The sequence below is a fragment of the Eumetopias jubatus genome, unplaced genomic scaffold (assembly GCF_037043125.1).
Source record: "Eumetopias jubatus isolate StellerSeaLion01/CBP00866 unplaced genomic scaffold, mEumJub1_p1.0 scaffold_14, whole genome shotgun sequence".
In the NCBI taxonomy this organism is placed as follows: Eukaryota; Metazoa; Chordata; class Mammalia; order Carnivora; family Otariidae; genus Eumetopias; species Eumetopias jubatus.
In genome coordinates this window covers 96,643,325-96,656,664 of record NW_028274820.1, presented here as the reverse complement: position 1 = coordinate 96,656,664, position 13,340 = coordinate 96,643,325, and the positions used below count along the sequence as shown (strand labels likewise).

General features: G+C 40.2%; 1 protein-coding gene across 1 annotated transcript; it reads right to left on the bottom strand.

Annotated features, from left to right (window-relative positions):
• Positions 1–3,758: 3,758 nt before the first annotated feature.
• Positions 3,759–4,724, bottom strand: OR6V1 (olfactory receptor family 6 subfamily V member 1). The gene has a single exon (XM_028106211.2). It carries the CDS (start codon positions 4,722–4,724, stop codon positions 3,759–3,761), a length of 966 nt encoding a protein of 321 aa, XP_027962012.2.
• Positions 4,725–13,340: the final 8,616 nt, after the last annotated feature.

Here is a 13,340-nt window from a genome sequence, read left to right as displayed (position 1 = left end):
TTGTTGCAAGGAACATATTTACATTAGGAAATTGAAAGCTTAGAGAATTGGTGAACTAGATTGATGTGAACACGGTCCTCTACAGACAACATTGAAATTTTCTAACTTGGCCTTACAGGGTTTTACACCTTACCAAACTTCTAAAATTCCATGTATGCAAGGCCTTCATGCTACCTACTGACCACTGCAGGACCCAAGCGTGACTTTTATTTGAAAAATGATTCAATTCCTTTATCTTCCCTCATCAAAACTTCCATACTCTTAATTTCTTGCTCCTTTGTCCTGCCAAATGGAAGAAATAAATCTGTTTTTTGGCTTCCACTGAAATTTACATGTATGACAACTGCTTCTTATGTTAGCCATTCAGAACCCTGTATTCCTAATGGTTGCTTACTAGAACACGGTATTTCTGGGGTTGGAATGCCAGACAAACGGAGGGTTCCTTGGGGTAAGGCAGGCGTTGTAGAGTCAGGGAATCCTGCCACTGTTTCTGCATATATTTAAATCAGTTCTGGGTGTCATAATCTTGTCCTCCTACCCCTACACAGTTACTTCTGTGGAGTGGGAAGGCTGTTGCCTTCTATCAAATGACCTTCTATCAAATGACCTTATGTAGACTAACAACAGAATCAGTTGTTCCCACCTCCTGGAAAACATGGTATTACAAGCATCCCCGGCTTTTTGCAAGTTTGCATTGCACCACGTTGGTACCTGTTTTCACTAACTTAAAGAAATTGGAAGAGGATTTTCACTTTTATGGGAAAAGGTGAAAAGTGAAACTAGCGTTCGGCATTTGTTTTGCAGTGAGCTGTTACAGGGTAGCGCACACACCAAGCAGTGAGTGTGGCGCCACCAAGCTCCTTCCCCAGAAACCACACTCAGCAGCTCAGCATCAAGTGAGTGAGCATTTGTGCTTTATCTCAATTTATTTTGTGCATCTGTTAGCAAGATGTGTCCTAAGATATCAGAAAAGCCTAAGGGATTATTTTTTGCATCTGGGAATGCCTAAAAAAATTTTCATACAAATTCATGGTAATTGTTTCTTTGCTTTATGCCAGTTTTACTTAAGAAAGGTATCCTAGGAATGCTCTACTTTCAGATAGCAAGTGGGTGGGGGTGGGGGGAACATGTGTAACAAAGGAAGTGTGAATCTACCAGGCAATTAACATTATGTATGGACTGAATAAAAAATATTTCTTGCATGTACAAGTGTTATTTGCTATCTTTCAAATGTTTGTGGATACTATTATGATAATTGAAACACAAACCTTTAAAAATGACAATGAAGCTATAGTTGCTTTCTGACAGTATGTTTCTTTCAAGTGATGGATATTAAACATACAACTAATGTTTATGAAGGAGTTACTAGAATTATTGCAATTACAAGTGTATACACTTGACGGGAACTGGATGGATTTACAGTGAATAAGAGGCTGGAGGAGTCTACACAGAGTGGCTTCAGATCCTGGAGATTCCAACTTTTAATTAATCCAACTTTGATCAAGCTGGAAAAAGAATTTCTGAAGATGGAGAGATGGAAAAGAAGTTTAAAGAACCAGATTGTATTGTCAGTTCTGCCATCACTTTGACCAATTCTTTTTTTTTTTTTTTTTTCTCAACTGTATTGCCCCTATTCCTTAGTGAGTCAGAAACGCTGCCTAGCTGCAGCCCAAGAATTAGCATTTCCCTTCTGGGCTCTCATGGCACTTGTTAAAAGTAGAAGAACCCCTTATCAAAATATGCTAGAATTCATTATAGCTTTTCCTCTGTCGCACAGATGGAGAAATCTTTGAGGTTAGAATCCACATTTCTTTGATCTTTAATGGCCAGTGATAAGCAGAGTGTGTTGCTCATGGTGAGTGATCAGTGAATCTTTATTTAATTGGATTATTATGAGGGTAAAACCAAATGGAAAACATGTATAAAGTCGTTTATAAAGTGTGAATAATATATATAATATACATGTATATGTAAGTGTCTAGCTTTGGAGATGTGACTTACTTAGTGGTCTGTTGGTATATGTAAATTATCAGTAAAATTATTTTTACTTTCTTCATCCTCCTTCCATTTACTCTACAAATATTTACTCTTTGAGGTGGTGAGCAGAGGATAATTGGAGAAAATAAATCAGTTGGAGCAACAGCAACAGCAAACATCAGAGTCATTGCTGTGATGTGTCCTTGGAGGAAACATAAGACTTGCAACAAGAAGCTGAAACTAGGAACCTAAAGACATCCTCTGATTTGGGTAAGGGGCACCTCAGCAAGAAAGAAATGAACTTTTCAGAAAGTCAGAGGAAGGGGCACCTCTCTTGAGAAGGGGTTAGCCCGAGGTAATACTGGAAGTACATGATGAGAACCAACAGACCACTAAGTGAGCCACGTCTCCAAAGCTAGCCAATCTGTATCCACCAAATGAGCCCACAATTTCCTGCCTTGTGTATTTCCACATAGTAGACTTGTAAAAATCTTGACAGTTGTGGTAAATTAGTAGTTTTTGTTGTCTTAAAGTAAGTGGGGCTAGGAGTACTCCCTTGATGCGTGAAGTCATTGTAGTTTACTGGGAAATGTAGTTTGCTAAATTAAAGTGTATTTGCAGAAACAATTTGGCAGCATATATGTATTTTTAAGTAGGCTCCACACCCAGCTTGGAGCTTAACATGGGGCTTGAACTCACACTCCTGACCTGAGCTGAGCTAATGAGTCAGATGTTTAACTGACTGAGCCACCCAGGCACTCCTTAGGAGAATATTTTCAATTGGGGGTGTTTTAGAAAATCCAGGATTGGGGCACCTGGGTGGCTCAATCAGTTAAGCATCTGCCTTTAGCTCAGGTCATGATCCCAGGGACCTGAGATTGAGCCCTGCATCGGGCTCCCTGCTCAGCAGGGGAGTTTGCTGCTCCCTCTCCCTCCCCTGGCTCATGCTCTCTCTCTCTCTCTGTCTCTCTCACCTTTCTCTCAAATAAATAAATAAAATCTTACAAAAAAAAAGAAAGAAAGAAAAAGAAAATCCAGGATAGGTGAAAGCTAAGAAAAAACCATGAGTCTGAGGTCAAAGTAACAGGAGGGCTTTTTTTTAGATTTATTTATTTATTTTAGAAAGAAAGGTGGGAGAGGGACAGACGAGAGAATCTTGAAGCAGACTCCCTGCTGAGCGCAGAGCCTGAGACAGGGCTCAGTCTCAGGACCCATGAGATCATGACCTGAGCCGAAACCAAGAGTCAATGCTTTGCCAACTGAGCCACTCAGGCGCCCCAACTGAAAGGCTTTTAAAATTTCAGATTGTAGTTGGGAAGGAAGGGCATTGGAGCTGATGTTTCATCCCAAAGCTTTCAGGAATTTTATACACACACACATACACAGGCACACACACAGGTGCGCGCGCACACACACACACACACACACACACACACACACACCTGGGCTGGATAATATCTCTTGACCAGAAAACACTTCCTGGCTGCTGTCCTTGAATCGAAAGCCCATGTACTTCCTTGTACTGAAAGTCTTACTTCTGGCTCCCCAGGCTCTGGGCTACTTTCAGAGTTCTTGTAGCTGCCAGTGGGTATGGGAAGCACCTCCACGGTGGCCTGAGACAGCCAGACCCTGAGCACTGAGGACTCACTGTAGTTACAATGCAGAAGCACAGAGGAAACAACCTAAAGAAATTCAGCAGTGATCTTCCTACCCAGCCTGGTACTCTGCCTCCTCTCTGTATAGACCTGCTTGACTGAAGTTGGCCAGGTTCCTCAGGCTCATCATAGTGCCTTGTGGAGGCCTTTAAGCCTCTGCATCTGGCCCCGTAGCACTGCCTTGACTGTCTCATTGCGGAGCGTAAGGATAAAGGGACTGAGAAAGGGGGTGAGGACCGATGTCACCAAGGCTATGGTCTTGTTGACTTCCACAAAATGTGCTTTTCCAGGCCTGACATAAAGGAAGATGGTGCTGCTGTAACCAATGAAGACCAGGGTGAGGTGGGACCCACACGTAGAGAAAGCCTTCTGACGGCCGCTAGCAGATGGGATCCTCAGCACAGTGGTCACAATATAGCCATAGGAGATGAGGGTCACCAGAAAGGAACTGAGCACAAAGGCCAAGGCCATCATGAAGTCCCAGAATTCCAGCAGGCTGGTGTCTGAGCAGGACAGCTGCAGCAGAGGTGCATGGTCACAGAAGAAGTGGTTAATGATGTTGCCATGGCAATAATTGAGATAAGCCCGGGAGATGACAGTGGGCACCATGACTAGGAAAGGAGCTGCCCAGGCAGCCCCTGCCAGCCCGACACACATAGCCCAGCTCCTCAAAGTGTCATAGCGCAGTGGGTGGCAGATGGCCACAAAGCGGTCAAGGGCCATGTCTGACAGGATGAGGAAGGAGGTGGAACCCAGGGAAAAGTAGAAGTAGAACTGGACCATGCAGCCAGTGAAGGAAATGACGTTATGGGTGACCAGCAGGTCTGAGAGCATCCTGGGCACTGCAGTCATGGTCACCAAGATCTCCAACAGGGAAAAGTTACCCAGAAAGAAGTACATGGGTGTATGTGGGTGGGTGTTGGCTATGACCGTGACGATGATGACAGTGTTTCCCATGAAGGCAAGATGATAAAGCGTGAGGAAGGGCCCATACAGCAGAACCTGCAGCTCACCAAAAGAGGAGAAGCCCAAGAGGACAAATTCAGAAGGGTGGCTCAGATTTGCCATGATCCTGGAGTTGGGTCCCTGCATAGAAAGGAAACAGGGACAGAGATGGAGAGGCAGAGATAGCAAGACAGAGAGACAAAGGAAGAGAGAGAGAGAATATCATTGACCATGAAACAGAGACAGAAAGAGAACAGGGAGAGCAAAACAAAGTCAGTGGTCAGATATAAACGGAAAGAGAGATAACTACATGGGAATATGAGAGAACCATAGACAGGGGGTCATAGAATTAAGAGCATGAAAGCCATGGATAAGGAGAGAGACAGAGAGGAGTGGATTAAGGAGGACAGCAGAGTAGCAGACATCAACATTTCAGGAGAAGGAAAGAAGGAAACAAAAGAACACAGAATTAAGAGAGGAAGACCAAATGTGTGAGAGGGAGAGACAGAAAAATATAGGGAGGGGAGGAAATATGGAAAGAAAGGGAATTATTGTAAGTCACCCTGAAATCCTGGAGTAAAGGTTGATGCTGTGGGTTTCTTGTTATGACTCAGAGACTGTGTACCAAGATTCCTTTTGAAGGGTCCCTTCAAGTCTTTCTGGGCTATCTCTCTTTTGAGGACCTTCACTCATTCACATTTTTCTAGCTATGATCATGAAATTAATGGAAAGAAAGAGTTTTGAGTTAATAAAGTAGCTTCCTTGGACAGGGGCTCTAATATGTGCTTGCTAAGATGGAGAGTTGAAAAGATACACAGGGTCATGGAGATAAGCCTCAGAACCAGGTGGCTACCCTGCCAGTGACTAGAAGGTTGTTAGCATCCTACCTCATGCTTTGCTGCTACAGTGTCTCCCCTCCCCTCCTGACTCCTGTCATTCTTACATGGTGGTTTGGGGCACAAGCTATGAAACTGTGTTTGAATTCTGATCTGAAACTTACTTGTGGAAATTAATCTGCTCTTTATAACATGCTCTCTGAACCTCAGTTTACTCAGCTGTAAGATGAAGATAATGATGGTACTGGCTTCTAGGATTATTGCAATGATTAAATGAATGAACTACTTAGTAAGTGACTGGCACATACCCAGTGCTCCACAAACAACTGTTGTCATTTTTATTGTTATCGTATGGCTGCCAATGGTCTCAAATTTTTCTGGCCCATCACTGCTCAACACTTCTTTAGGGCCAATATGTGAGGTGTGTAAATATGTATGTGTGTTTATGTGTGTGCAAATATTTCCACAACTTTATGCTGCCTTAGAATTTAAGTTCACTAAAAGGATACTTTCAAAAACTTCCAATTGTCAAAGGAAATAAACACTATAATACAAACTATCAGAAGTGGAAAGAGCAAAGCTGTATGTAGTTATTCTCTGGCCCTCTCTCCAGCCCTATAAAAGCTTTTCTAATGCTGTGACTTGGCCACTAGCAATGGTATTCCAGTTTAAAGAAGAGGCTTTGTCCCTCTATTAGCTTCTATCCATCCTATTGATTAAACCCTAATAGTAGGTCTGAAATCTACACCCAGTACTGATGATTTCAAACCCAATCCTTATGTCTCTGCTCTACAGGAGCTCAACCCATATGGAAGCCTAAGCCACTCACCTTAGCCTCTAAGTGTCTTCTTCTCAAGCTGTTGACATTAAGAAATTCACATCTAGAGATTTCTGCCTAATCAGTTCACTCTGTAGCACGAATGACATGAGATATGTCGTTCGCTGCTCTTGGGTAGTATCTTACAGCTGGCAGGAGTGGAAAGGGACTTCTGTACAGCTGGAATGGCACTACTCGGTAAATGACTCCTCAAGCTACAATATCTCCAACCCTGTGCTAATTTCCTAATTAAAGACTGACCCTGTATCACCACAAAGACCAGGGCAGCAATATTGATGAGGGGCAGGAACATGGAAAAGAAGTTCTTCTGGAGACCAGAGGGGAAAGGTGCTGTCTTTGCCCCTTCTTTCCCAAGGATGAGTGTTCTCGGTTCTCTCTACCCATCATGTCTCCAAGCTTCTGGTTTCTTGATGTGATTTAGAGGTGAGCTTATGCTGGATGGGAAACAGACTCCAGCAGAGTGTTCTTCAGGGGAATGATGGGAAAACAAGTCGTCCTCTGGGGATTATAAGGCTCTGATATTATTCCTTAGAATAATGAGCAGTCTTATGTTCTGAGAAAGTAACATTTGAGAAAAAGATCTGAAAAGGAATAGAGACCTAGATACACCTCAGCAGCAGGTGGCTTAAGCTGGCATGGCAGTGCCTACTCTCTGATCCTTCCTGGACTAAAATTATGGTAGACTGGGTAAATGGTCAGGGTTAGACAGTTTCATTTGGCGATTTTGTCTCACTCCCAGATCCAGGATTTTGAGATCAGGAGAAGTAGGGACTATAGGCACTGGACCACATCACCCTCTTGTCTGAATTCTCCAGTGTTATCTGTATAAGTTGGACGATCAAAACAGTAAGCTTAAGGAGAGATATCTTCCTCTTGGAGGCAGGGCCCCTGATAGAAATATTTTGGGAACTGGGTAGCCTGAAGGGCCTGTCTCTGACTTTTGTGAGAAGATGTACACCTTAGGGATGAAGGCAATATGATAGAGAATCAAGCTACCCAGTTAACTCTGAGTGACAGTCCTTCACCTCAGAGTTCAGACTTTGTGGATGTCACCCAACTTAGCCCCACCCACAGACAAATAATAACAAGGGATATGAAGCAAAAGACTTCCCATGAAGACAGCGCAAATGGGTCCCAAATGTTTAAGACCCACAAGGGCCAGACAGAGTTGGCCCGGCAATCTTTCTGTAGGACCTGAGTCTGGAACTGAGTTTTCAGGACAGAGCTTTGATTGCAAAGAAGATTTTAGGTCATTCTGGACAGAAATGGGGGATGATGATAGAAGGGAGCATATTGCTACTCCCTCAACACTAGCATATACTATTAAAATCAATTGAAGATACATGTTTGGGTCTGTGTCTGAATTCTCTGTTCTATTTCATTAGTATATATATCCATTGATCTACATGATCTTATGTCAATAACACACTCTCAATTATTGTAGCTTTATAGTGAGTCTTTAAATAAGGTTTGTGAGGCCCCAGGTTTGTTCTTTTTAAAAATTATTTGGCTATTCTAGATCCTTTATATTTGTGTATAAATCTTAGAGTCAGCTTTTCAATGTTAAAAAAAAAAGCTCCTTGGATTTTGATTGAAATTGTCTTGAATCTTTAGACTAAGTAAGAATTGGCTTTCTAACAAAATTGGGTCTTCTGATTCATGAAAATAGAATATTTCTTTCTTTTTTTTTAAAGATTTTATTTATTTATTTATTTATTTGACAGAGAGAATGACAGCGAGAGAGGGAATACAAGCAGGGGGAGTGGGAGAGGGAGAAGCAGGCTTCCCGCCTAGCAGAGAGCTCGATGTGGGGCTTGATCCCAGCACCCCGGGATCACAATCCGAGCCGAAGGCAGACACTTAATGACTGAGCCACCCAGGCACTCCGAAAATAGAATATTTCTTCATCTATTTAGGTCTTCTTTAATTTCTTTCAGCAATGTTTTATGGCTTTAATTCTTGCACATAGTTTGTAAAATACATCCCTTAGTTTTTCATGTTTTTGGATTTTATTGCATATTATAGATTTTATTTCCATTTCTAATGTTCATTGCTAGAATATATAGCAATATAACAGATTTTTGTATATTTAGCTTTTGTCCTGTGACTTTGATAATCACTTATTAGTTCTAGTATTTTTTGTGGACTTCTTCGGATTTTTTACATATAGGATTATGTAATATGTAAATAAATAATTTTATTTTTTAATTTTCTAACTGTATGCTTTTTTTAAAAGATTTATTTATTTATGTTGAGAGAGTGAGAATGAGAGAGAGAGAGAGAGAGTACATGAGAGGGGGCAGGGTTAGAGGGAGAAGCGGGCTCCTCGCTGAGCAGGGAGCCTGATGCGGGACTCGATCCCAGGACTCCAGGATCATGACCTGAGCTGAAGGCAGTCGCTTAACCGACTGAGCCACCCAGGCGCCCTCTAACTGTATGCTTTTAATTTCATTATTTTGATTTATTTCATTAGCTAAGACTTCCAGTACAATGTTGAGTAGAAGTGAGAACAGATATCCTTGCCTTCCTCCCCATCTTCCCTAAAGGGAAAGCATTGAGTCTTTCATTCTGAAATTTCATGTCAGTGCTAGGTTTTATGTTAGATGCTATTCATAGTTTGAGGAAGATACCTTCTGTGTCTAGTTTGCTCAGGGTTTTGATCAATGGATGTTGATTTTTGTCAAATACTTTTTATGCTCCTATTGAAATGATCATGTGATTTTTCTCTTTACTTCCATTAACATGGGAAATTATATTGATTAATCTCCAAATGTTAAACAATACTTGCATTTCTGTAGTAAAGTCATGACTTTGTTATAGTATACGATTATTTTTAGATATTGATGGATTTGATTTTCTAATATTTTATTAAGGATTTTTGCATCTATGTTCACTGGGGATATTGGTTTTTAGATTTATTTTCTTGTGATGCCTTTGGTATTAAGATAATTCTGGCCTAATAAGATGAATTGGGCAGTGTTCCCTTCTCCCTAATTTTCTAGAAGATTTTGTGTAGGATTGGTATTATTACTTCCTTAAATATTTGATAGTGTGTACTAGTAAAGTAATCTGAACATACAGTTTTCCGGGTGGGAAGATTTTTAATTATGCATTCAATTTATTTAACATATTTAGGAATTTTCAGTTGTTTAATGTCTTTTTGAGTCAGTTTCGGTAACTTTTATTTTTCAAAAGATTTTCCATTTCATCAGTTTTCCAATTGATTTCTCTTTTAAGATATCTTCATTTTGTTCTCTTCAATTTAAAAGTAACTAAACTTTTGATTATAAGTTTGGATGGTAGTGAAATCAAGAGTGCTCCTATCATACAGTCTTAGAAGTTGTGCAAATCAATCCAAAACCTTTGAAGTATAATTTGGTGTCGATAAAAACAATAGGTATAATATATCTACCTTTTGACTTGGAAATTCTAACTCTAGGGATTTGTACCAGAAATAATAGTACCTATGGACTTATAAATTTCTAAGAATATTTATAACATTTTTTATAGTAAAAAGGTAAACAAAGGGAAAAATTGGTCAAGAGGTCCAGATAATAAAGAATGGGGTATTCATATAATGGAACACTATGCAAAGAAACGAAGGAAAATGTGTTGATATGAGAAATTATCTTTTTTAAAATTTTTGGTTTAATTGTATATTTTTGTTTTATTGAGATATAATTGACACACAATGTTACATTAGTTTCAGGGCTACAGTATAGTGATTTCAACTCTATACATTATGCTATGCTCACCACAAGTGTAGCTACCATCTGTCATCATGCAACACTATTACAATACCATTGACTATGTTCCCTTTGCTGTACCTTGCACCCCCATGACTTAGTCAGTAGCTGAAAGCCTGTACCTTCCACTCCCTTTCACCATTTTGTCCATCCTCCATCCCCAACCCCTCCGGCAACCACTGGTTTGTTCTCTGTATTTATGCATCTGTTTCTACTTTTGTTTTGTTCTATTTGTTTTGTTTTTTAATTCCATTTACCAGGAAAATGATATGGTATTTATCTTTCTCTGTCTGACTTATTTCACTTAGTGGAATACCCTCTGGGTCCATCCACGTTGTCACAAATGGCAAGATTTCATTCTTTTTTAATGGCTGAGTAATATTCCTGTGTGTGTGTGTGTGTGTGTGTGTGTGTGTGTGTGTGTGTGTGTGTACACAACATCTTCCTTATCCAGTCTTCTATTGGTGGACACTTAGATAGCTTCCATATCTTGGCTATTGTTGAAATGCTGCAATAAACATAGGGGTGCATATATTTTTTTTTGAATTAGTGTTTTTGCTTTCTTTGGGGAAACACCTAGTAGTGGGATCATATGGTATTTCATTTTTTAATTTTTTGAATAACCGCCATACTGTTTTCCACAGCAGCTATACCAATTTACATTCCCACCAATAGTACACTAGGGTTTTATTTTCTCCACATGCTTGCCAGACTTGTTATTTCTTGTTTGTTTGTTTTAGTCTAGCCACTCTGACAGGTGTGAGGTGACATCTCATTGTGGTTTTGGTTTGCATTTCCTGACAACTAGTGATGCTGAGTATCTTTTCATGCATCTGTTGGCCATTTGTTTGTCTTCTTTTGAAAAATATCTATTCAGGTCCTCTGCCTATTTTGAAATTGGGTTATTTGGGAGCTTTTGGTGTTTGTTGTATGAGTTCTTTATATATTTTGATACTAACCCTTTATCAGGTATATTATTAGCAAATATCTTCTTCCTTTTGATTTGGTAGATGGTTTCCTTCACTGTACAAAAGCTTTTTATTTTGGTGTAGTCCTAGTAGTTTATTTTTGCTTTTATTTCCCTTTCCTGAGGACACATATCTGAAAAACTGTTGCTAAGACTGAAGTCAGAGAGATTACTACCTATATTTTCTTCTGGGAGTTTTATGGTTTCAGGTCTCACATTTTGTGTTAAGTTCATTTTGAACTTATTTTTTGTGTATGGTGTAAGAAAGTGGTCCAGTTTCATTTTTTTTCACATGAACTGTCCGGTTTTCCCAGCATCATTTATTGAAGAGAGTTTCTTTTCCTCTTGTATATTCTTGCCCCCTTTGTCATATATTTACTGTATAATCAAGAGATTATTTTGAGAATATGTTTTATATACTGTTAAGTGAGAGAGAATATGTCATAAAACACATTTCCACAGCATTTCCTATAAAGAATGTGCAAATACATGCTTAAGAAATTTCTCTAAGATTATATGGCAGTCTGGTTGGGCTTGGCAATGTGAGGAAAGGGAAGGAAGATTATTTCCACTTTAGACCTTTTTGCACCTATTAACAAAAGATTTAACAAGCATATTACAAATGAAATCCAAAATCCAGATAAATGTTTTGTAACTGTCACTTTTTCTGTCTCACTCTAATATAAAGCAGACTTACAATTTACATTTGTCAGTTGTTCTAGGTTGTAAATATAACTGCCTACATTAGCTGTCCTTATGCTGTCCCCACTTTGAAGTGCCCAGCTGGCAATCGTGGACACGCCACAGAAATAAATGGCTGGTGGAATCTTGCTAGAATGCATACAGATGCACATATGTTCAGAAGATTGGAAAGCTGAGACAATAGCAGAGAATGGAGTGGGATTTGGGGTAGAACCTCTCCCCTTTTCTGGAGGGTCCTCAGGGTTAGGATCAGGAGCCTCTCTCTAAAATTAGCAAAGGAGGAAACAAGTTTTGTAGGGAATTTCTGGTGAAGTTAAGGCTTTGGGTGAGACCAGTGTGCATGCTTTTTGGATATTGATGCACATTTTAGAGGTCTATTGGGGGTTGTCCTATTGGGGGTTGGGGGATGATTTTTTTCTCTGAGTAGCTAGAGTGTCAAGGCAGAGGCTAGGATATAGGGTAGAGGCGGCGATCTGCTTAGTGTCTGAGATGTCTTTTCAAAACCTAGATTTGAGACCCTTGAAAAGACAGTCTTGTTATTGAAAGCCTCTGATTGGTGATATATCATGTTTTCTCATTAAGCAAAACCTTTAGAAAGTTCTGACACTTAATTGGTCAAAAATGGGAATAACTTAGAAGTTTGTTCTGTTCTCCCCAGACTGATTGCTTAGGGATGCCCCGAACCTGGACTAATTAAGAAGAGGTACCTCAGTGACTAAGTCCCTTTGGGAAGGAAAGTAGCAAGAGTGAAGTGGAGAGAGAGAGAGACCCTCAGCTCCTCACAACACTTATTTCTGGGCTTTTTCCTAAGAACCTCCTGATGAAATAGCTCAGCCTGATGCATGGCTGAGCAGTAGGCAGACAGGACTTACCTTTAGCCAAGCCCTGGGGAGACTGAGAAGTGGTGGAGAGGCCCCTCCATGGAGGTGAGTGCCTTCTCAGGATTGTTTTCTACCAAGAAAAGATCCAAAGAAGATTGGGGGGGATTGGTCGCCTGTAAGAAAAAGGAGGCCTAGAGCCTGAGGCATGGATAAGGGGATCAGCATGGGGGACAGGCTCATTTCCAACACTTCCATGCACAACAGAGACCAGATTTAGTTCTTCTCTATCCCAATACTAAGAAGAGACACTTCTCCTTGAAAACAGTCAAGATTTTTCTATACTTTTTCACCTAGTGCTCATTAGGCAGACACTGTAGAAATATAGATCACTGAGCTGTCCCAACAGTTCCGTCCTTTACCTGTTTTCCCATCATTAAAAGGCCCACAGAGACTTAGAAGAGGTTGTATGAGTAAGGGAAGTGAGGAAGGGAAAATGGTAACGCGAGCCATGAAGGGAAACCAAGAAGAGTAGGCTCCAGGGGGTATGGCTCAACTATTCAGGTGAGAAACAAGTACTATTTAATCATATATCACACATCCATACATCCATCATGTACTAACAATTTATTAGCACTACTTTGATAGCTCAACAACATTATATATATATAAACATGTCCCTGCTCTCATAGAGTTTATATTCTAGTGTCACAGATGAACAACGAATAAATATAATTAAATTTCCTGTCCATCTTCCTTGCTTTATATTTACTTCAGCATGATTAATAAACTAACACCGTAATTTTAGTTACTTGTCTTGTATATGGTCTAACACTCACCGTCCCCTTGAATATAA